The 22,127-nt window shown below is 43.0% G+C and overlaps 1 protein-coding gene across 1 annotated transcript in view; it reads right to left on the bottom strand.

Moving 5' to 3' along the window:
* Nucleotides 1-10: 10 nt before the first annotated feature.
* MED13 (mediator complex subunit 13) overlaps nt 11-22,127 on the bottom strand; it is a 54,789-nt gene continuing 32,672 nt past the window's right edge. Inside the window, exons 10-30 of the mRNA XM_009094817.4 lie at nt 20,116-20,332; nt 19,197-19,281; nt 18,749-18,870; nt 17,509-17,599; nt 17,115-17,329; nt 16,502-16,698; nt 14,405-15,321; nt 12,860-13,027; nt 11,581-11,804; nt 10,857-11,046; nt 9,907-10,372; nt 9,065-9,284; nt 8,304-8,495; nt 7,952-8,175; nt 7,370-7,512; nt 7,089-7,247; nt 6,814-6,999; nt 6,481-6,629; nt 6,087-6,260; nt 4,944-5,044; nt 11-4,282 (exon numbers count right to left, since the gene is read on the bottom strand). Of these exons, the coding sequence (XP_009093065.1) occupies nt 4,150-4,282; nt 4,944-5,044; nt 6,087-6,260; nt 6,481-6,629; nt 6,814-6,999; nt 7,089-7,247; nt 7,370-7,512; nt 7,952-8,175; nt 8,304-8,495; nt 9,065-9,284; nt 9,907-10,372; nt 10,857-11,046; nt 11,581-11,804; nt 12,860-13,027; nt 14,405-15,321; nt 16,502-16,698; nt 17,115-17,329; nt 17,509-17,599; nt 18,749-18,870; nt 19,197-19,281; nt 20,116-20,332 (4,573 nt within the window). The 3' untranslated portion in view covers nt 11-4,149. The remainder of the gene's footprint in view (nt 4,283-4,943; nt 5,045-6,086; nt 6,261-6,480; nt 6,630-6,813; nt 7,000-7,088; nt 7,248-7,369; nt 7,513-7,951; nt 8,176-8,303; nt 8,496-9,064; nt 9,285-9,906; nt 10,373-10,856; nt 11,047-11,580; nt 11,805-12,859; nt 13,028-14,404; nt 15,322-16,501; nt 16,699-17,114; nt 17,330-17,508; nt 17,600-18,748; nt 18,871-19,196; nt 19,282-20,115; nt 20,333-22,127) is intronic.

Here is a 22,127-nt window from a genome sequence, read left to right on the forward strand (position 1 = left end):
CACATCACAATCAAGGCTTCATGAATAATTTATTCCATTTGAATTTTTTTGTTTTTTTAAAAAGTATAAACCTTTTTTTTTTCTTCATTTCCTCGATCACAATTTGTACAACTCAGTGTTTATGGCATTCGGCAGAAATAGTGTTTGTTCCTTAAATCGCTTTTTTGTTTCTGTGTTTTGTCACGATGAATGCGGCGGCGGATGGGCCGAGGGCACATGGCGGCGGCTGTGCGAGGCTCCCCGGTACATCCAGCCGTGCCTGAGGGCTGCGGGAGCGGCTCCCTGACCTGTCCAACCACGCCAGAGCGGCGTTGAAGCAGCTCCCGGACCTGTCCAGCGAGGTGTTGGAGCAGCTCCCCGGTGTGTCCAGCTGCGGTGTTGGGATTGCCCGTGTGTCCAGCCATGGCAGCGGGGTGGCGGAGCGGCTCCCCGGTGTGTCCAGCCGTGCCCTCACGGCGCGGCAGCGGCTCCCCGGTGTCCGGCCGTGCCCAGGGGCGCCATGTCCATCACAAGGCCGCGGGCTGCGGCGGCCCAAGGCAGCGCTCCGCAAGGTCCTCACGTCCAGTTGACTCGGAAAAACCTAAAGCTCGATGAGTAGCATCCTGAAAAAGTGACCCTGAGGATTGTGGTAGGTCCCAAATCCAGTTTTACTGTAAATTAAGCTTTACTCCACTGAAAATAAAAAGTACACCCACAAATAATAGTAAAAAACCCCTTTAAGTACGAAGCATAGTCCTGGGCCCTTTACTTAAAAAAAAAAAAAAAAAAAAAGGAAAAAAATAATAAACAAACAAAATCACCTTCCCAGCTGGAGGTTGCGAGACAGTAACGTTGTACAATGTCACCCCATTAATGAATTCTCCAATGAAACCCAGATGAAAACAAGGTTGATGCAGCATTACTATCCCAACAGACTGATATGCGGTGCCATACTGTTGTGCAGCAAATTATATGGTGCAATAGCATTTTTTTAAAATGTTTTACTCTTATTCTTGAAAGCTTTAAAATAATGCAACATAATATTTTGATATTACAGTATTAACAAATAGTGCTTGATTAAAGACATCGGCAAGTCTTCATAGCAACACACAAAGTTAAAATTACCATCAGAGGTAAATATAGAAATACAATAATCTGCGCCATAACTGACAGCTAAGTAAGAACATAGCTGAGGATTTAAATATAAATCCATTTATCTTTAATTATTTCAGAGAATGTTAGAAAGATCTAAATGTTACAGCTCCTTTTAAAATGTGAGGGTTGTTACAAGTACCGCTGTTGGCCTTGCTGGTCTTAGCAACAGGGTTTTCAGAAACCAAATCCAAATAGTAGTGAGTCAAATGTGACTAAACGGCTTAAATGCAGTAATATCTGGGTTAAAATATGTATTTTTAATTGGAATGGAAGGATCTCAGCTTCTTCTTTCCTTGAAAGAGATAAACCACCACAGCTACTTAAGCACTGACAGGAACAAGATTTTCTTGCAAGGCCGTTTTGAAAATCTGTAGCTGAAATTTTCAACTACTTAAGCTTGTACTTGCTAAACAACCTCGACTTATTGGATTCTGACAATTTTATTTATAAACCAGCTATTATGTGCACTTAAAATAGTTAAATGAAAGTAGCTAACAAAAAAAGTATGCCCAATATAATAGTTGGCTCCATGGTGCTGGCAGGTTTGATATGTACATTGCCAGCTGTGACTATCACTCCAGAAATGGCCCTTCTAGTCTTTTATAGTGGTTATAATATTATAATTTACTTTAATTGCATTTGATGGGGGGGAGGAGTGGGAGACTGGCAGCTTTCACAGTAGGAGTTTCACAGGGAAGGCTGGTCCAGGTAACAGAATACAGTTACACCAATGTTCAGGCAGCTGATTCACTTACCTTTAGGAATACAAGTTCAGGTTGAACACAAAACAAAGCCACACCAAAACCCAGCCCTTGGAACTTGGTTAACTGAGCCAGGGTTAGAAATGACCACTTAGCGACAAAGCTCAAAAAAAAAAAAAAAAAAGGACATACACTTTGAAAATTCCAGTTTTAGGAGCACTTTTCCACGTCAAAAATGCCAACCAAATGAGAAAACCCTCTGTAAGACAATAATGTGCCATTTAATCTGCGGTGCATTACCGAGATAAAGTCATGGACAGACCCAGTTTTTTACTCTATTTATCAAAATATGCTAACTTCTGATTGCACTCATGTTGTTCTGAAGAAATGACTGAAAATTCTCATCACCAATTGTACAACTTCTTTATACAAAACCAAAAAAGTTGCTAATATTGTATGTACACGATTCAGTGAGACTGTTCATACGAAAAAAAAAATCACCTCAGGCAGGTCTTTTGCATTTACGAAACGAGATTTTCATGAACACAGTAGGTTTGGTAAATGCAAGCAAATTCTTCCTTGTAGAGGGGTTAACAGCAGGTGCACAAATGGATCTTAAAACTTGCTCCTTTACAGGTTTAAACCAGCGGGACAGACAATATTAAGACCCAGGACTTGGGTTATCGTGACAGGCTCCCAGGAGCGCTGCAGGAGTTCAGTTTTTCATCTGGCAGTCAGATAAGGAACCCACAAAAAGCATCTGCAGCTGCTCTTCAGCACCCGTAGGGGCTATTTTAGAGCAGCCACAGACATTTGGCATGTGCTAGGAAAAAAGGAAGGAAACTACTGAGAAAAAATGGTGACTGTAGATAGAGGGGGACGTTTAGGAAAGCCTTGTGGTTTGTCAGTCCCTTCCTTGGGGAGGGCAAAGCCTCCTTGGCACATGCCCCAGCCAGAGCCTGAAAATGGGATACGGGGAAGGCCATACACTGATACTTGGGACCTTCACCACAGTGCCAAAAATACATGGAAAAGGAAAATGTTCAGGGTTTCGTGCTGTTTTTTTACTAGTGGAATAAAATCTGAATACCAGAATTCACTGAGAATCTATATACACCACATTTTAGTTAAACACACACCAATCTTAAAGTCAAGATTGACTATTTTTGCATTTGTAAAATGGCTAGAGCTGGGCTAAATTTCAGCCTGCCAGGAGACTTTGGATAAGGTCAGAGTTTTCTGTGTGTTCCGCCTCAGATCCGCATTTTATCACAAAAGTGGAAGCAAACAATGCAGTGAGCACAGTGCCAAGAATATCCAGGGAGCAACAATGCACAAGAGATGTTCTTGTGATATTAAAACTCGTGTCCTGGAAGTGGATCTGAGAATCTAGCCACAGCCCTGAACCATAACACAAACTTCAATTGAAGAGTTTATTCATGTTATTCTCACTACAAGTTAAACCACCTACAATATCACTTATATATTGCCATTGTTACTCTGTAAAGGTGTGATATAAAATGCTGTAAGACCCGGTACCTTTTCAATTTATATAAACACAGTGAACTTCATTACTGTACATGTACTCTGCAACTACAGCTTAGCTGTAAATCCCCCACACACAATGGTATGGACATTAACCCCTCTATCCCCATTAAACTGTACATCAAGACAATACAAATTTACTGTCCCCACCCACCCCTTACAAAAAAATAATACTCTAAAAGCAACCTACTGCAACTTTTAATTAAGACGATTACATATATTTTAGACCAATTGCTTTAAAGCAAGAAGGCAGTATAAACCTTCTAGGAAAATTTTTATAAAAGAGGTTAAGAAATATAAGACAATTTATACATTTAAAAACTTACAATAAATAAGAGATGCAGGCATTTTTGAATACTAAGTACTATAATCCAATACAAGAACATCTTGATGTTCTGAAGCCATAGGTTGAAACTTAATTGTTCCTCGTGTTTCTTCTCATCTCCATGCTTTTAAAATTCATTAACCATGACTGGGTACTATGGCTCATTACTCTTCACAAATACTGTGGCTGGGGAAAAATGGTTAATTTTGCTACTAAAAACGTTATAATACACTTTCTGATCATCATTCTGAAGCGTCCCCCATAGTCAGTGACTCAAAGACAGCAGGGCGATGGGTGCCCCTCTCACAAGTCAGAACAATATTTGCTGGAAGTAACAAGATTCATACCCCATCACAAACAACTTGCACTGAGAAGAATTATAACTTAGTCCTGCAGTGAAATATCCCTTTTCCTCATTTTTGTCTTGCAAAATTCAGATGAAGATCACAGCATATTCATGATAAAGTTATACAACTGATTCAGCACCACAAAATGAATTGGGAGACATGACCGTCTGTCCTGGGTTGCAGGATCACAGGTTAGCCAGGAGAGTGCATTGTACTGTTCCAGAACAAACCTGAAAAACAAACAGCCTTCTGTCAGGCCAGCACATTTTCTCACCAGGATTTTACAGCCCTCATTTACTATAATCCAGCTTCTTTGGCATCAGAAACATAAAATAGGTTTGCCAACATTCAGAAATAACATGTCTTCCAAATTATTACAGCAGTTCAGAGCTAAAGTTGCTTTTGGTGGAAAAGTGTCATTGTAATTGCCTATTCTTAATTCATACCAAGAGGTTCACTTGTAAAAAAAACAGAAAAGGAAAAATAATCTGAAAAATTATCTGCTCATTTTCTCAATGAGCATCCCATGTTTACATGGGTCTGGGCTCCTGTCCTTCAGCACTTCACATTTTCCACAAGATTGCTGTGCAATATTCTGGCTTAACTATTTCTGTCTTTTCTGCTAGGCTCAAACTCTCTTCTAGTTTGAGGAATTTGTTGTTTTTCAAACATTTTCAAAGACTGCTTAGTTAAAGAAGGGCTTAGAGATGTTTGGTTTTTATTCCACTGTTCTGTGACAATCACCTAAAGCACAGCAATTTATCTGCACTAAGGATATCAGCTGCACAAAGGAAAAAAAATTAACAGCAGGAAAAGCAAACATGCAGCTTCACTGCAGCAGCATTAAAAATTAAATGCACAATATTTTTGCAAGTGTTCAATGATAAATACCTGAGCACATCAGAAGTTTGATTAGAATCAAGTGGATGGGAGTGTTTACTGTGGAGTAGCTCGTCTGATTGCACTGAAGGCACGTGGAGGTGCAAAGAGGCCTGAGGAAGGAAGAAGGAAGCCAGAAGTTACTGCCTGATCAACTACACCATATTTCCTTTCCCCATATTGTTGTAGCTTGCAGGCACCTTCTCTGACACACAAGCCAAAACAAATCTTATCCTCAAGCCATCAACAAGTTCAGGAATTCTCAGAATATTTCTATTCTCTCACACAGATCTCTGCTAAAAGCACAGTGCTAGTAGTGAAATGTATTTATGGGAGTTTTTTAATCCCTTTTCTACATTAAGTGATTATTAAAAACTCAACTCAAGTGGCCCAAGATGTTTAATAACATACAGAGTTGGAAGTTCAGCTGCTTTCTATAGGCCTGGTCTATTTATATTTCATATCTAGAGCTGCTGAGCGTAACTAATAAATCCTCTCTTCAAAATAATATCCTATACCAAAGCCACAGCTGAGCTTAGGCCAAGAGGAACTGCTAATCCAGACACAAGCAAGGCTGCAGAAGATCTATCTGGATCATTAGAAAACAAAGCACAGTATTAGAGATGCTGATTTGTTCATAGAGAAAGTTTCTCTGTATCCCAATGTAGGGCCTTAAATGTGCCAAGTGTGTCTTGATTGTGCCATAAGGAGATAAGGGGCTCAGACAACACCCAGACAGATGATACAATGCAAAGCTAACACAAACCAGCTTTTATGCTTTGTGCAATCCAGAAAGATTCATTTATTCCTTATTTTACCCAGGGCAACTGAGTTATTTTACTGCACTTATGTACCTCCCTCTCTACCAGCAGTCCCCACAGGAGTGCAGCCTCAGCCAGAGCTCTGTCCAGGAACTCCACCTGTTCTTACAAAATCCTGGAGCATAAAGCCAGGGGGAAAAAAAGAGTCCAGACTACCAGGAAGAAACCATGAGCAAGGCAGAACCTTCCAAACAGCCAGCTCTCCAAAACTGAATACACCTGGCCTCTCCTGAAGCAAAGGCAGAGCTGTCCCCAGAGACATGCACTGACTTTAACCAGAACAGTTTTCACCCCCAGACCCCTCAGGCTGCAAAGGTCTCTGCCAGGACAGTACCTTAAGAAACAAGGGACACTGATTTTGTGCTTGAGGACACGCTGACCAAAACCAGTCAGGCAATGGACCTGCTTTGGCAGTTGACACAAAATAACCGAGGGCCAGTGGCTGCTGCAGTATATTGGTTACTTCATCGTGAGATTCTGTGGAAAGCAATCGATCTGTGCCTTGACCCTGGAACACAACAGGCAATGGGTTCAGATTAGGAGAGCACAAATTTAATAGAAATTATCTGTCGCTTCTGAAACACAAAGCATTTGGAAATATCCAAGCATGACAAGACAATCCAATATCCAGGTAATCAAAACCATTCATTCCACAAAAGTAAATTAACAGATAGAGAAAAGACAACCAAAACACACACACACAAAACTGTATTTACTCCAGTAGTTACCTTGCCCATATCACCTCCGTGGGGGTAGTGGGACCCTGGAGAATGCACAGGGGATCCACCAGGAGATGCAGGAAGAATATTTATAATATCAGGATCAAGATCATCTCCAGTGTCTAACAAGTCAAAGATTCCCATTCCATCTGCTCCATCTTGAAAACAAAAAAAACAAGACCAGTGAATTCCTACAATTTCACAATGTGCAGGATATGACAATACATTCAGAAAGAAAGGGATTTTCCATAGAATTGGTTCCTTAGAATGAACAGTTTTTTCTTCTGATAGGGAGAGTGATGAGGGGATCTTTAGAAGGCAAGAACAAATGCAAGTACAAACCATTGTTCGTGTTAAAGGCCAGATCCAGGTTCTCAGTGGTGTAGGTGGATGATGCCACCTGCACGGAGGCAGAGGTGGGGAACACCAGGATGTGAGTGCAGGACGTGTCCTGGGGCGTGTTCAGCTGAGACGTTTGCATGTTCAGAGTGGTGCTGCGCCCGAACACAGAGCCCGTGGACACGGAATCTTTGGGAGAGAAACCAAACACTTCCTCAGTTTAACAAAGCCTGAACTGATAGTTCTCGTGCCAAAAATAGAGACAGCTTCCCAAATACCTGGCATAATAATGAAGGATCCCTGGGGTTCCATGGCCACCAAGCAAGCACTGAGAATGCTGGGGGAGTCTGCAGCAGAGATCCCACACATCCTGCACATGTCCTTCAGCCTCTTGCTCAGGGACTGCAGGTTCCGGCGGCTCAGCAAACAGCTCCAGTCTGAGGGAGGAAATCTCACTAGTGAGGTTCTCTTCCAGAAACAGGGATGGACACATTTGATATTACTGAAAAATTAAAGCTTTAAATCAAACTTTAGACTCTAAAAAAAATGCTGCTGATACCTTTTAATTCCCCATGTCCTATTCTTCCCAAGCGGCCTATGACAACTCTCCATGGCAAAGAGCTCATCTGCACAAGTCCCAGGCACCATTCCCAGAGTTTCTGGAGACCAAGTCTGCGGGCAGAACCCTTTTTCCTGCGAGCTCTAGAAGAAAGAAAGAAGGGAAAACAAAGTTAAAACTGCAACAAGTTTTTAATGCCATGTTCAGAACATTTTTGTATTAACCTGAACATTCACCCAAGCCAAGAGTTGGTATTGCAGTCCATCAGCTGCAGCTTCAGGGGGTTTGGAATTTTTAAATTAATCACATTCTAAAACTGACATTAACAGCCAGTGAGATGGGGAAGTATGAACACACACAGAGTAACACTCAAGAACACATGAAACTAAATTATGCTTTTCTAGAAATTTAACTCAAAATAATATCCACATAATAGAGAAAATATTCATCTGCTTTAGCCACTTTTGCAACACAGCAAGTCTACAAAAGTCAGTTATTCTTACAGCACCAAACCCAATGTAATTCTTCAGGGGAATGAAAGAAAATACACTTGCTAAAAATGAATTAAAGTTTGGTTCTTACCTGTTTGGTACATCAATATTAATTATGCAAGTTTCTAACTGCTCTCCATAGAGGTCTGTACAGGATGCAAGCAGCCACCTCTGATCATGAGACAAACAGTAGCCCACAAAAAGCACATTATACTTCTGGCCAGCTTCTCCAAAGGTTTCTCCCAGCTCTGTTTGCTTGTCCTTCACTGGAGCCAGTATAAAAGGAGGGGTGTAGAGTCGAATACACTCAGGTCTCTAGAAGGATGACAGAACAAACAATGAACTTTGGGATACCATTATTCCCAATATAAAACATGGTTGGTTGATAAGCAGGGACCTTCCTCTGATCTGGATAATTCCAAAATCTCATTAACAATACTCACATCAGGGCTCCTAAGAGCAGTTTCCATGGCTAACCCTGGGCCAAAGCCAGTTAAGGTTTTCACGTTGGTGGAAGTTGGGAGAGGTCTCCGACACTGAGTGAAAGCTGAAAATGCCAAAGATTTTAAATGCTGAGTGTAAATCTGCCGGTCCTCGTGTTTCACAGGCTGCAGCAGGTACTGACATGGGACAATCTGGAACAGAGGAGAGGAGAAAAGAAATAAATCATTATTTTATCAGTAGATCAGATGGCTTCTGACACAGTAGTTGGTACATTGCTTTTTGAATTTTACTTTGCAGTCAAATTTCTTCCAATTCTTCCAAAACCCTGTGGGACTTCAAGAAATTATCCCCATTGAAATTTTCTTCAGAGGAAAAAATAATTTGTTTAGAAGAGAAACTTAATGATTCCTCCAAAAATCTTCATGATTCCTCCTGCCCTGTGTTAAATGGTCCTGCAGCTGGAAGGAGCTCTGCCTACAGCCCAGCGAGGCCAGGCTGCAGATTCCAGTACAGGACCAGCAGCTTTCCCATACTTCACTCATCACTGGAGTGGGCACTACATTTCCTCAGAGATAAAACTGATGAGTTTGGAATGTACAACAGGATTCAGTTAATAGCACCCAAACTGCTCTAAAAGCTATAACCTAATGATTTAACAGTTGGAGAACTGTAAGTAATGTCTGTGAATTCACCTTGAGGGTGTTGCTGCCCCCAAAGACAGCCAAAGCTAAGGATATCCTGTTTGTTTCTGTTGGCTCACCTGCACAGAAATGATGTTCTTGATGTGGGGAGGAAGAACCTGAACCATCTCCAGAAAGCAGCGCAGAAGTCCAAGTGTCCACAAACTGGATGAGCTGCTGTTCTCATCCTTTTTTTCATATGTGAAAGGATCAATTATGTAAACTACAATTGCAGGTGGATAGGTGATAGCATGTGAATCTCCATCTGTGGGGACTCCGACTTTATCACGATCCATAGTGCTGGAAATGAAATTTTGAAACCAGTTACAAACAGCTGAGTTTTGTAAAGATTAGATTTTACTTCAAAACTAGATCAAACTGTCAATTATTAATCTGAAAGATCTTTGAGTCAACTGTGGTGTAAGAAACAGTCTTTTTATGTCATTTTTGTATAGGAGCTTATCAGTAACTCTGAATCCCTTTTCTTTCCTTTAGCCTTCTTTATTACAGCAGCTCAACAGCTCAACTATTGCTTAACTGGGGAACAAGAATATCTACAGTAAGAGCTGTCTTCACCACTCTAACTTTGATTACAGAAAATAGAACTCTAAGATGGTGCCAATTATCTATCTCCCCCTCCTTCCCCAGCCCTTTAAAATATTGAAGTGAGTAGTTTAGTGAATTTCCTGTCTTTAGAGAGAGAAGAAAAAAAGGAAGTTTATTTTTGTACCAGAGCAGACACTGAGATGTAATTAGAACTGCAGCTACAACTGGAACCAAAAGGTTCAGCTCCACCACAACTGAACTCTCAATCTCCCTCAAATCAGCTTGGTGAAAATAAATACAGGGGTTTTATTGAAGGGGTAAAAGTTCTCGTTAGTTGAACTCATTTTCAGCTGAAGGTGTGACTGCAGTTCCCTACCTTTCAGAAACCTCTGGATGGGGCTGTGCAGGCGCTGCAGCCGTGTCTCCAGACATCCCTGCTGTTTGCAGTGTTGGCTGTTGCTGCTGCCCCCCACTTTGCCCGTTTGGGACTGGCGCAGCCTGGGCGGGCAGGGAGGCAGGAGTGGTATTGTTCATATTGCTGAAAGGTGGGAATGAGGAAGGCTTGCTCGTTGGAATGCCACTGCCCAGGCTGGCAGAGGAGGAGGATGGGGCAGTGGTGGTCAGGGTGGAGTTGGCTGTAGTGGCTGCAGAGGACATGGCACTGCTGGAGGTCACTGTGATGGTGCTGCTGGTGGGAGCTGCGGGAGCCGACGACGGAGTGTTGGGATTGGCAGCAGGGGCTGTCACTGGGGGCAGAGCAGAGGCTGCCTGGCTGGAGGGAGGGACCAGGTTGGTTTGGGAAAGCAGAGAATTGTCCAAAGGCTGAGAAGCAAGATAAGGACCTAAAACCAGGGGGGAAAAAAAGCATAAATTTTATAATGCAGCTGTTTTGATGCTTATGTTACCTATGGAAGTCTACAGTTGTAACAAAACAGAGCAAACCTCAAGCATACATTTTACTTCTCAAATTAAAATACCTGTATTAAATTTTCAAAGTCTAATATTTTCATAAGAGCCTTTCAGAAATATCAAGAAATCTGTTTTTAATATAACTTTTTTCCAGATGTGTTGAATTGCTGGAAATCACTGCTACAGAATCCAAGTCACCAGTACAAGAAGACGACTGAAGTCCCTGTCAGGCAGCCCCACTGCCATTCCCTAAAGGCACTGCTGGATGGTAAGAGGCCATTTTAGCATATTCAAATACAGTTTAAAACCAGAAAACTGCCTTAATCAATACAGCAATAAGCCATGATTCCTTCTTCTCTATTGCAAAGGAGTAAGTGACAATTGTATGAAATAAGGAACATTAAAAAAAGGTCATACCCAGCTCATATCTGCAAACTTGAGCGTAGAGTTTGAGTTTGGAGAACGCATCATTGTTGGCATTGGCTGTCTGTGAGAACCACTCTGTGACCAACTTCTCTGACAGCTTCTTGGAGGCTGTAGGGCCAACCCTCATAATCCCATCAGGTAGTAACTTACAGATAGGTCTGTGCTGACCAAGCCTGCAGGACTGCAAAGAAGGTAGGGAAAAAAACCCTTAAAAGCTGCTAAATACCCCAGAAATGATATATCATAGAAAGGCAGAGAACTCTCAGTTTATTTACAATATTCTAACCTAACAATTTAACTCTAGAATTCCATCATAGGAAATGTTGAATGTTGATTTTATGGGTTACTGTCAGCGTTTTCCTAAATGCAAGAAAAGCAGGTTGATAATAACCGACTCTAATCTTCATTCAATCCAAGCATGTAATAAATTAATTAATTACATGGAGGTAACACTATGAACGTGGCAATGCAGAGCTTTGCCACCGGGTGGCGTTTATCGGATGGGAACGGCGAATACGGGAAGGAACGGGGAGCAGCAGAACAGCCCTTATCTTCCAAGTGCCCATTCCTAAAATCCCTCCGAGCAGCTTTCCCAGATAGCATTCTGAGCGGGCGTCGCTATCAGCCCCGACAAGCCTGATAAGACCTTATGAGCACGTATTAGAAACAGCCTTTCCCAAATCCATTTCACTGCAAACTGCCACAAATCCTGTACCTCGTATATTGCAGTCAGATCCCTAAAGAAGCTTTTGGCTCCGTTGAGCAGAGCCTCGTTCTCCGGGCACACCACGACGTAAGCAACGTCTCGCTGAGACCCGTAGGGCTCCAGCATCAGCCTCTCCCAGTAGGGCAATGCAAACGGAGACAGCACCAGGAAATCGTAATCGTATCCCAACAAAAATGTTGGGATTGGCAGTGGTTCTGGGGACTCATCGGTTCCTGGAAAAGCAAGGCATGTTTTTAAGCAGAAAGCTTAAAATTAACTTCAAGGAAACATGAATAGAACGGCCTCTGGTGTTCCCAGCATCTCACAGGAAGGAGCATTGGCTATCAGTGGAATAGTTGTCATTTTACAGATCCAAAGTACAGGATCCAACCCTCTGCAAAAAACCCATCAGCTGACTGGTTTTATTTGAAATATCTCAGGGCCTCAGGAAGAAGTTCCACAGTGTTTTATATTTCCATCAGCACACAGGCAATCAGGAACAGTTCTGCACTGTCCAGGAAGCCTTTTCCCACAGAGCCAAAGCAATCAGGGACCAAAGACAAGGGAAAAAATGTAAATATTCTAAGCAAATGGGTAAAGGGCCAGAGAAGGAAACAAACTTAAGAACATGTAAATGTATAATTGCCATGTTCTAAATATAGCTACAAAAGATCTGCTGGTGAAAGGTCACTCGTAGCACAGTGGTAAATCAATCTCATATGCTAATGAAGTCATTAAATCGTGAGTGCACAAAATTCACCTTCTATCTGTAAATGCATCACATGTTGGCCACTCCAAACATTTATCAGAGACAAGACACTGAGTAACCCTAGATCTTGAGCACAGTTCTGACAGTACTGAGCAATAAAGCACACTGTCTCAAGCATTTTTCAGTATTTTTAACTCCCTATGTTTAGAGTAATTAAAATGGGGTGAATGGAAAAATTTTGAGTATAAAACCTGAGCAGTTAACTCTGTTTTTAACACTAAACCCATCTTTGCAATTTCAGTCCCTCACTGGGTGAAGTGTCAGGTGTACACAAACAGTGCAACTGAAGCTGTAAATTTTAAATGCACATCTTTAATTCATTGCCCGTTTTAAGGAATATAAATATTTTCTCTTTTCTGAAGAAAAGAATTCTCCTCTGTCTAATAAGCCCTCGTTAGTTTAAAGAAAGGTCAAGTGCTGTTCAGAATTCCAACAGGCTGAGCAGCACCAGCCCCCGAGCTTGTGTGGATGGAGCAGGGGAAGGAAGTTGCAGGGAGCAGGATTCCATGGAGCCCTTACCGTAGGAGCCTCTCCCAGCCATTTTGTGGAACTGCTGCCAGGTGAGGGGTCCCTGCACGCCCCAGGACCGCACCGTCCGCTTCTTCTGGATGGCGTCCTGCAGCACGGGCTGCAGCGAGAGCAGCATGCGCAGGATGTCCTGGGAGCACTGCATGCTCACATCCACCACTGCGGGGACACAAACGGGGTCAGGGCAGCTGCACAACAGCCAGCAGCCCAAACCACCTCCACTGCCAGCACTCTCTTCTAAAAAACACCTGCAGGCCACCCAGAGCCTGGGATACATAAAGTGGAGCACAAGAAGATTTACAGTTCCCCCTCTTCCCCTGACAAAAATACACAGATGGGTTCTTTTCTTAATTTTGGTTAGTCCTCTAGAATTTTTCCCATTATAAGTTCAACTAAGGGAAAATACCCTAAAATAAAAACAAAACAAACAAAAACAACCCAAAAATCCCCAAACAAGTTGTAGAAACCCGAAACTACTGGATTGCCCCTCCCAAAAAAGGCGGATTTGCAGGCTGCCACCCAGTGCTCATTTCAGAGAAGTCAAGGGAAGCCTCGAGCAGACTCAGCCCATTTCATCCAGAGCCACCACTGGGCCATTTCAGGTACAAGGATTTAGAATGAAAAGCTGACACAAAATTTGGCATGGCTATTATTTCCAAGTCCTTTCTTTTAAAGTATCTTTACATCTTTTTATCCCAAACATCAGTCACAGTAACACAGAGTCTTCCCCTGTGTGCCTGAAAACATCAATTTATTTGCAGTCTGGGCTTTCCAAGTTAATCCCCAGCAAGGCACAGGAACCTGGCTGTGTTCTCCCAGGATTCCTCCTCATCTTCACTTACAGCTATGAACTGCAGCCACCTGTAATTCATAACTTTATCTTTCACCCTAACCCTGTTAAGAATTGCCACTTGAAAATTCTATTAGAGAACAGTAAGCAAATACACACAATGAAGGTATTCCAGGAGACACTGCATCATTAGTCAGGCCCTCGAAGGAAAAATCCAAGGATTTCTGACAGACTCAACACACAGTGAAGGCTATAATAATGCTTTTTTTTGCCACATGTACCATTAACCTAGTGCCCCCCTCTCCTCTTTAAAGAAGGGGGGAAGGCAACTGAATCAGAGCTGTTGTTTAATTCTGCCAGAGTGGCCTTGACAATACGGTCACCACTCAAACCCTTCCTACAGGCATCAATCATTCCAGAGCCTCTGGAGAGCCACTCACCAAAAGCTCTTTAAAGGATAAACCCGGTGAAGTGTTGTGGACACTGACAGTGGTCTCATGCTACACTTCAGATATATATTGGGAATTTACAACTGAGAGCAGCCAAGGCCTTCCTCTGCTTGGTGATCAGCACAGGAGCTGGAAGAGCTGGCTGTTCTGAACACCATCAACCAGAAGTCTGTACGAGCACACAGGTGGCAAAAACAGCATTGAAAATCCACAAGGGAAAACCACAAAAAAAGACCCTTCAAAAACAAAACCCCAGACAGGTGGACAAGTAGAAAATAAACTGTTTTCAATATTTACCATTTCTTTTTGACCAGTGGTGCAAGCAAGTAGTTTTCACAAGTGCTTCATCAACTTTCCCTCCTGACATATTGTCCATGAACTGCCGTCCATGTTCCAAGGCTAAGTAGCAGTCATTGCAACAATCCCTTTCTTCTACACGTACCAGGTTGCTGACAGCACCAACTTTGGCCATGGAGTCTTGGTCTGCTGCTCCAAAGGGTGAGAACAGGTTGGTGCATTGATCCTGCAGCAACAGTATCAAGTCATCGGGCAGTTTCTCGGGCTCTTTCAGCCCTCCACTGCCGTGTTCAATGGAAGTAGCTCTGAGAGCTTCGAAGCGTTTTTCTGCTTCTTTGCCGCACTCCGTGTTTCGCCCCAGAATATCCAACTCATCTTCAAGAAACAGCCCGGAACTGTTGCCAAATTTTCTATTCATAACAGCACTGAAACCACAGGTACACCTATACTGGGCCTCTTGTGTTGGATCAGGAATGTAAACTCCAACGTCAGCACCTTTGATGTTCATATTGCAAACACAAATGCAGCAGCTGTCGAAGTTGCAGTCTTTGAAGAGGTTCATGACGGACTCGGAGAGGATGAGGTTGACGTACAGGCTGTGTGCCTCGGGGATGGAAGGCACCGTCGCGGGCTCCACCGAGTTCAGCGGCCGGCACGTGGAGGGGGTGGAAGCCGGCGAGTACAAATCCGAGTTCTCGTATTTGACCGAGCCCTGGGCGCTCGCGGGCCCGCCGGCTCCGCGGGGCGTGCGGGGAGTCCTTGGTGTCCTGGGAGTCGGGAAGCGAGGGGTGGAGGGAGAGGGGAGGATCCCAGCGCCGCCGTTGCTGGGAGGGGCGCTGCTCGGGGGCATCCCAAACGGAGTGTGGGTCTGGGGCGTGTAGGCAGGGCCGTACTCCTGGTCCATGGCGCTCCCATCTCTGACGGCGGCCGCAAGAGAAGGAAAGGCTTTAAGTACACAACATCATACTGGGTTTGAAGTTTAAGACTCAGATTTCTAAAGAAGGACCTTCCTAATTAATATTTGCTTTTTTTAAGCTAGTCTTTCATAATCCACAGTAAGATTTTCATTCCCTAAGGAACTTCAAGAGCGTTTGTTCTAAATGACTTTGCAGGACTCCCACTGACAGCACCATTAAAAAATCTCTCCCTGCCTCCTTTCGTCTTTTCCTTTGCACAAAGCTCCCAGGAAACAAGTGTGGTCAGAATAAATTATAAATTCTGTGGTTGTATGGAGTCTAAAGGACACCTTTTTCATTCATGTTTTATTTACATGTTGTGTTGACACACACTAAGAAAATAGACCAGGTCTATTGACAGCAGATTCAGCTGAATCCATGAGGAAAGTACCACCTAGAAAGGTTTAACATTTACTTTCCTAAGCACCTGAGTATCTCCAAAAACTTGTAAGGCTAACGAGACCTGGAAACATATTGCTAATGAGGAACAGAAGCAACATCAGTATTTAATCCAAGATTTAATATTCATATAATCTTATCAAGAAATACATAACACCTCCTTGCTGCCTAATCCATTTTTACCAGCTACTAATGCAGAAGAGAAAAAGAAAGAAATCTTTTCCTTGAGAAGAGCTGGCAGCAAGACCATCCCTACCAAATGCAGGGTACAGAAATGTCCCCTGCAGTTCTGCTGTGACCAGGCCTAGTCACACAGCACAGGAAATGTTTTCCTACTCCCAGCACAGCTGAGTTTACTGCTACTTAAGAAAATAATTTAAGAAACAGCAGCACCACCTACTAAGCCCTTCCAGCACTGACTACACCACCACAAAAACAAAGTCCCAAGTTTACATTTATCTTGATTGTTACCATCTTCATTACTTATTAAACCTGGACTTGCACCATTAAGCTTCCCCAAGAAACCTTTAAAGGAGACTACAAATAAAATGTATGTACAGTTAAGAAGCTCTTTGAGAAGAGCCTCCTGCAGTAGGTTTAGCCAGAAGGACGTTTTTACAGGCTCTTGTCAGTTGTATAAACACAGAGCATATACAAATATTCCTACTACTGATTGACAAAATAAATATTTAGGAGTGGCAAAGTGAGCACATCACTGTGCTGAACCCCCTCAGGGTCGTACCCATCTTTGATGAAAGGCATGGCAGGGCCTGGAGGAAGCAGATCCAGCTTTCCCACAGTCCAGCTCTGGCGGTAAATGCATTCCTCGGGCAGTTTGATGGGAGGAAGACACTGGCTGGGAAGAGTCTTCAGTGGTGCAAACATGGAACATCCCACTAAAGCTTGACAGTTCTCAGGTTTATAAACATAAGAATAATCCTGGAAGTCAGACATGGGAAAGCATTAGTGTGTAAATTAAATCACTGCAGCAATTAAATGATTCTCCAAAAAACAAGCACCGAGTTCAAGCAGCAGTTCCTTAACCCAAAATCCTGACACAGCTGCAAGAGAAAGCTGAGATGTGTACACACAATATTCACAATACACCAAAACAAGCCTCAGTGAACTGCAGTGACTGAAGGGCATTTCTGCAGCTCACTAATGCCCACCCAGGTATCACTATCTCTTAAGTGGTAAAAGACTACATACTTACTACAAAGAATATTACCTCACCCAAAATAACGCAGGACAAGTTACAAATTGTACTTCATCTCCCCCAATTCCTATTCAGATTTAATTAATGAACTGGTCAATAATCAGCACAAGCATTGATCAGGGCTGTCAGCACCACCTACCTTGATTTCAGCAGGTTTGGGGCTGCAGAAACCCTCATCTACTTCGATTCTGAACTGAGCTCCCACAGTAGAGCTATTCCCTTCCAGCACTGTTCCTCCAAGCGTAGTGTCCATGCTGCCATACTCCTTATTGTTCATGTTCATTGGAGAAAACCCCATAATATGTTGTTCCAGTGAAGGGGGAGTTGGATACATTTTATGGAGATCTGCAGTGCCTAATTTCAGATCAGAAGCAGACTTTAGAGCATGAAAACTTCATGAAGTGTTTTCCCGAGTCTCAAAATTTTGCAAAGGCAAATGAAGGGTACATTTCCAAATGGCCACAACATATTAGAGTCAAATGTTTACAGCTAGCATTCTCTTTAGGCAAAAAGAAAACACAAATAAATCTTACTTATGCATGACAGTGGGTCTAGATTTCCTGTTTTTGCCTCTTTGCAGTTGGATTTGTCATCAGTGCCGTTCACTGTTCGTTTAGATCCAGGCTAAGAAAGAAGTATTTCAGACATAAACACATGTTCATGTTTCCTGCTAACAGGAAATCTCACCTGCACATACAAAGCTGAGACACTGTATAATATTTAGAAAAATTAAAATAGCTCAGAAGCCTAAGGTTGGGCTTACACTTGTTCTTAATTCTTGGAATCCAGAGAACCTCTCCCAACAGGTCACAATGTTATTGAAGTGAAAAACCAGTTACAAAATAACCCTCATCCTGTTAGCAGACAGTAAGAGAAGCTAAATTAGGGCTGCCCACAGTCTACCAGAACAAACCACAACACTCCCAGAGCCATATTAACATCACTGGTGCTACCACAGGAACAGAAAAGACAAACACAAATCCTGCAACAAGAAATACAGGAAAGAAAAGCTGTCAAAACTAAAAGAAGAAGAGATCTTTTACCATCTTTAAACAGTTCAGAACAGTCTACAGAATGTAAGTGTTCATGTTTAAGAGCAAACACACTTCCTTTACATACTGATGACCTCTGATGGCTGTTGAGACCCTTCAGCCCTTACTCAGCTCCAGCTCCCATTAAAGCTGATGGGCATTTTGTCTGGGTAAGGGGATTTAGGATTAAACATGGAGCAATGTACAGTTCAGAAAAGACAACTGATTACAAACAGTATTGAAATAGAAACTAGAAAGATAATGGATTCAGAGCCATCAGACTGCAAGAGAAACTGTTCCAAGATAATAGCTGCTGCAGACAAGCAGCTTATTTGGCAGAATGTCCAGTGTTTAAATGCCTTTTCTCTTTCAGAAGTTGCTGTTTTGTTTCAATATTACCTTCATGAAGCAGTTAACCAGAGCCCAGACCACAGGAAAAGAACACACTAGGACCTGCTGAATCTGTACAACTCAGACTAAAGGTATGTTCAGGCAGCACACACTGTGGGGATTGTAAGGAAGTAAGATCAAAAGGTTGTTTGCATCAAAAATCTGCCTGCATGAGTCAAGCAGAGCAGTCCGTTTGCCACTGAGGGGCCACAGCTCTTGGTGGTGTGAATGTTTTGCAACCTCTCCTACAAACACCACCAAAAAAATCAAGCCCCAAACCACAGAAGGACAAGGGTTGTTCCTTGCTGGTTTTTTAGCTGGCACCTGCCAGGACTTTTTGCCCATCACTTACTGTGAGTTCATCTTCATCAGAATTGAAGAGATTGTCCAGGTCAGTGTAGGACACCACCAGGTCTGTCTCGTGGAACAGGCTGGTGGAGGCCGTGCGGGCGTGGGCAGCCAAGCGCTGGGCATCTGTGGAGAGACCAACAGCACAACTCTGCCACTGCCTCTGCAGGAAAAACTTCTCTGAAGAGCTCTGCCCACAGCTGGGGGGAAGGAAACCAAGGGGGGCAGATGGCCTTGCTTCATCTCGTCCATCTTACACGGAGGTGAGGGCCCTTCCAGTTTAGATTTTATAGCCAACATTTGTTTGCAAAGTGCAACAAAGAAATGTCCCAAGCAGACTGAAGGGAAATACAAACCCTAAACCACAAAACTTAGCAGCCTGTTAGAATCTATTGACTATTCAAGACACCATAAATATAACACAAGACAGAGAGGATAAAAAGCCTCTTTACCTTGCTTGACAGAAGGACTAAACAGAGACATTGCATCCTCCCCTTCGTGGGATAGAACTGTAACACTGGATGTCCCATCCTCAGCCTGTTGAAAAAGGAGAGAAAGTTTGCTTAAATTAATGGGTGGGGTGGGAGGTATTTGATGTCCCTGTGAGGATTCTGTCGCTGGAGAAGGATCAGGTTCTCATTACCCTGTGAGCTCAGCAGGGGCAGGCTGGGGGCTGCTGCTGGCTCAGGGGGAGCAGAGCTTGGGCTGCCAACACAGGGCTTGTCTTGGGGATAAATTTACAAAGCAAATTGTGGATTCTTGCTACAACATCTTTTAAGGAAAAACCATTGCTATCAGATGCTATACATTAACTGTACCAGTTCCTGAAAGGAATGCATCCACACATAACTAATTCTAATAAGCAAATTTATTTCATAGACAAGCCCCCAGTGCAGTTGTATTTTCTCCTTTTCTGTAGGTGCCCTTTTGCTTTAAGTACAAGTCTCGTGTAGCTGCACTAAAGCACAAAAAAAAAGAATAAAAATTGCAATTCACTGGCCAGGGAACGAGTCAGGGCTCACCTCACCTACCCCCAGACCTTTCCACTCCTGAACAAAGCACTGGCCGTGTTCCTCCTCTCTCCCCAGGCACCTGCCAGCACCTATTTCCACAGGGAGGCCACTGAGCCAGACTGATCCAGCAGCTTTTTCCTCACAAGCCCTGATGCAATGGCACCACCAGTGTGCCAAAAAAAAAAATTTAGGTGTTGTTTGAGACATGCTGCTTAATTTCATTGATCATTTCTGCTGGAATAGAATTTGTTTTTTAATTTGCTTCTAAATACATGAAGAAGGGTTTAAATTCTATCCCATGCCTAAGGCAATTTGTTTTAATCTCATCACTGATTTGTAGCCTCACTCCTTTACTCACCTTGTGTTTCTTCCCCACTTCCCTCTCAATGTTCTGCCTGTCCTTTTTACTGTCAGGAAATAGGAATTCCACATCTCCATCCACAAAGGCATAAGGATCAATTTCAGGTTCCTGGTCAGCTTCCGTTGCTACAGCTGTTAAATATTGGTTTTTACTCTGATACTGTTGCACCAGTTCATCTGAAACCTTCAAAGGTTTCCTACATTGCACCATTAATCTGAACAGAAGAAAAATAAAAATCACAAAATCATTTATTTAGCATTTATAACTTGGAATTATTCCTGCTATCATACTGCCTTAACAAGAACAACCTCATCTTTCCACTTCCTTCCTTCACAGCCCAGCTTCAGAAAACTTTTGGGGATGAAGACTAAATCATTACTCATTTAATATCACCTCCTTCCACACATCAGATCCAGCTGTGTGATTCATCCTGCCCCTCTCTCCTCAAGCACTGTCAATTCACATAAAGATTAGTAATTTATCCCAGGTCATGGCTGTCATTTGTTATAAGGCACAAATGGATTCAACTCTCCACATCCACTAAAAGAAACTCACCAGGCTAAAGAATTACTCACTGCATTCCCCAAAAAAGCCCAAGCAGTAATGCCAAGTAAAGCACACAAATGCCACTGTGCTCAGGAGCCACTTCTATCACTCAGATCAATACAAATGAAGCTTGCAGCACACCAGTAACTAATTTACTAATCAGAAAATTCTAACCACATTTGCCTTTATCAGCATTTTTCTTTTGTTAACATTCTGAGCCAAAAGCTGGAGCTGGTAAGTACACAGAAATTAAGGTTTTCTCTCAGGAGTATTGGTTTCACAAATGTGGCATTGCACCAGGAAAAAAAAAGACATTGGCAAGGAAAAAACTCTTCTGATTCTGAGCTGTAGATGTGCCCCTGAACCAGCTTCATTTTCTGTACCCCAACATCCAGAAGGCACCAGGTGAGGAAGGTGCTCCTTCAGACAAGATGAGAAGCTCCTGCACATTCCTCTCAACTATAAATGTTTGACTTTGTCAGACACTTCCTAGAAACAAACTGTCTCAAAAAACATCTCACAGCCAACAACAATGCCAAATCCATCCATGCTGCTCTTCCATGCTCAATAAACCAGTTTCTGAACCCAGCAAAAATTGCCATCAGGAAAGGAAAAATAAAAAGGCAGAAAAAGAGATGGAAACAACTTTCTAGGAATGGGGAATTCAACATCTCTGCTGTATTTTTGACCAGCAGAGAGGAAGAGAAGTTAACAGCCAGATATCCCAGGGGGAAAAGACTGTTTTTGGTAAGTTGTCAAATCAAACTAGGAAAGACCATGTCTTGAAGAGAAAAAAGGAAACATCTTTCCTCATCTACCTGGCTGAAGTGAATTCAAGGCAAAGAAAAAAAGCACTAAAAAAATCCTATACATGCACATCTTGAAAGAGCCTCTTAAACAGTGACCACAAAGAATGCCCAGAGCTGTGTGTGAGCACAGAGCAACAGCTACACCACATTTACTCCTTCTCCCAGCTTTCCCACACAGCCATTCCAGTGCTGCCACCAGTGCCTTCCCACTGCCAGCAAAGGGACAAAAACCAACTCCAGGCTTCTGTCTTGTGAGTAGCTGCTCTTCCAAATTCAGCACCTCAGCTCCTAAAATGAAACCCAAAGCTCTCAACTATTTGATACTGATCACAGGAAGAATCTCCTTTTACCTAAATAAGAAAATCTAGACCCAAAATAATGGACAGAAGTGCCTGGATAGAGGCAGCTCAGGGTGCAGTGCTCAATTGCTCGATGCCAGCCCTGAGCCCAGGTTTGTCACCTCTCCTGCACACCCCAGCCCTGCTAAGCTGTGCCTGCTGTTAACAGCCCTGTCAGCACCTGCTGCTCCCAGGGCTGTCCCTTTCCAGCAGTGTGTCCTCACAGGGAGGTGTTGTGAAACAGGGATGACAGGGACAATTCCCTGCTCAGCCAGCAGCACAGGGACACAGCCCAAGGGTTCTGGTTCTGGGCTTT

Source organism: Serinus canaria, chromosome 19 (genome assembly GCF_022539315.1).
Source record: "Serinus canaria isolate serCan28SL12 chromosome 19, serCan2020, whole genome shotgun sequence".
Classification (NCBI taxonomy): Eukaryota; Metazoa; Chordata; class Aves; order Passeriformes; family Fringillidae; genus Serinus; species Serinus canaria.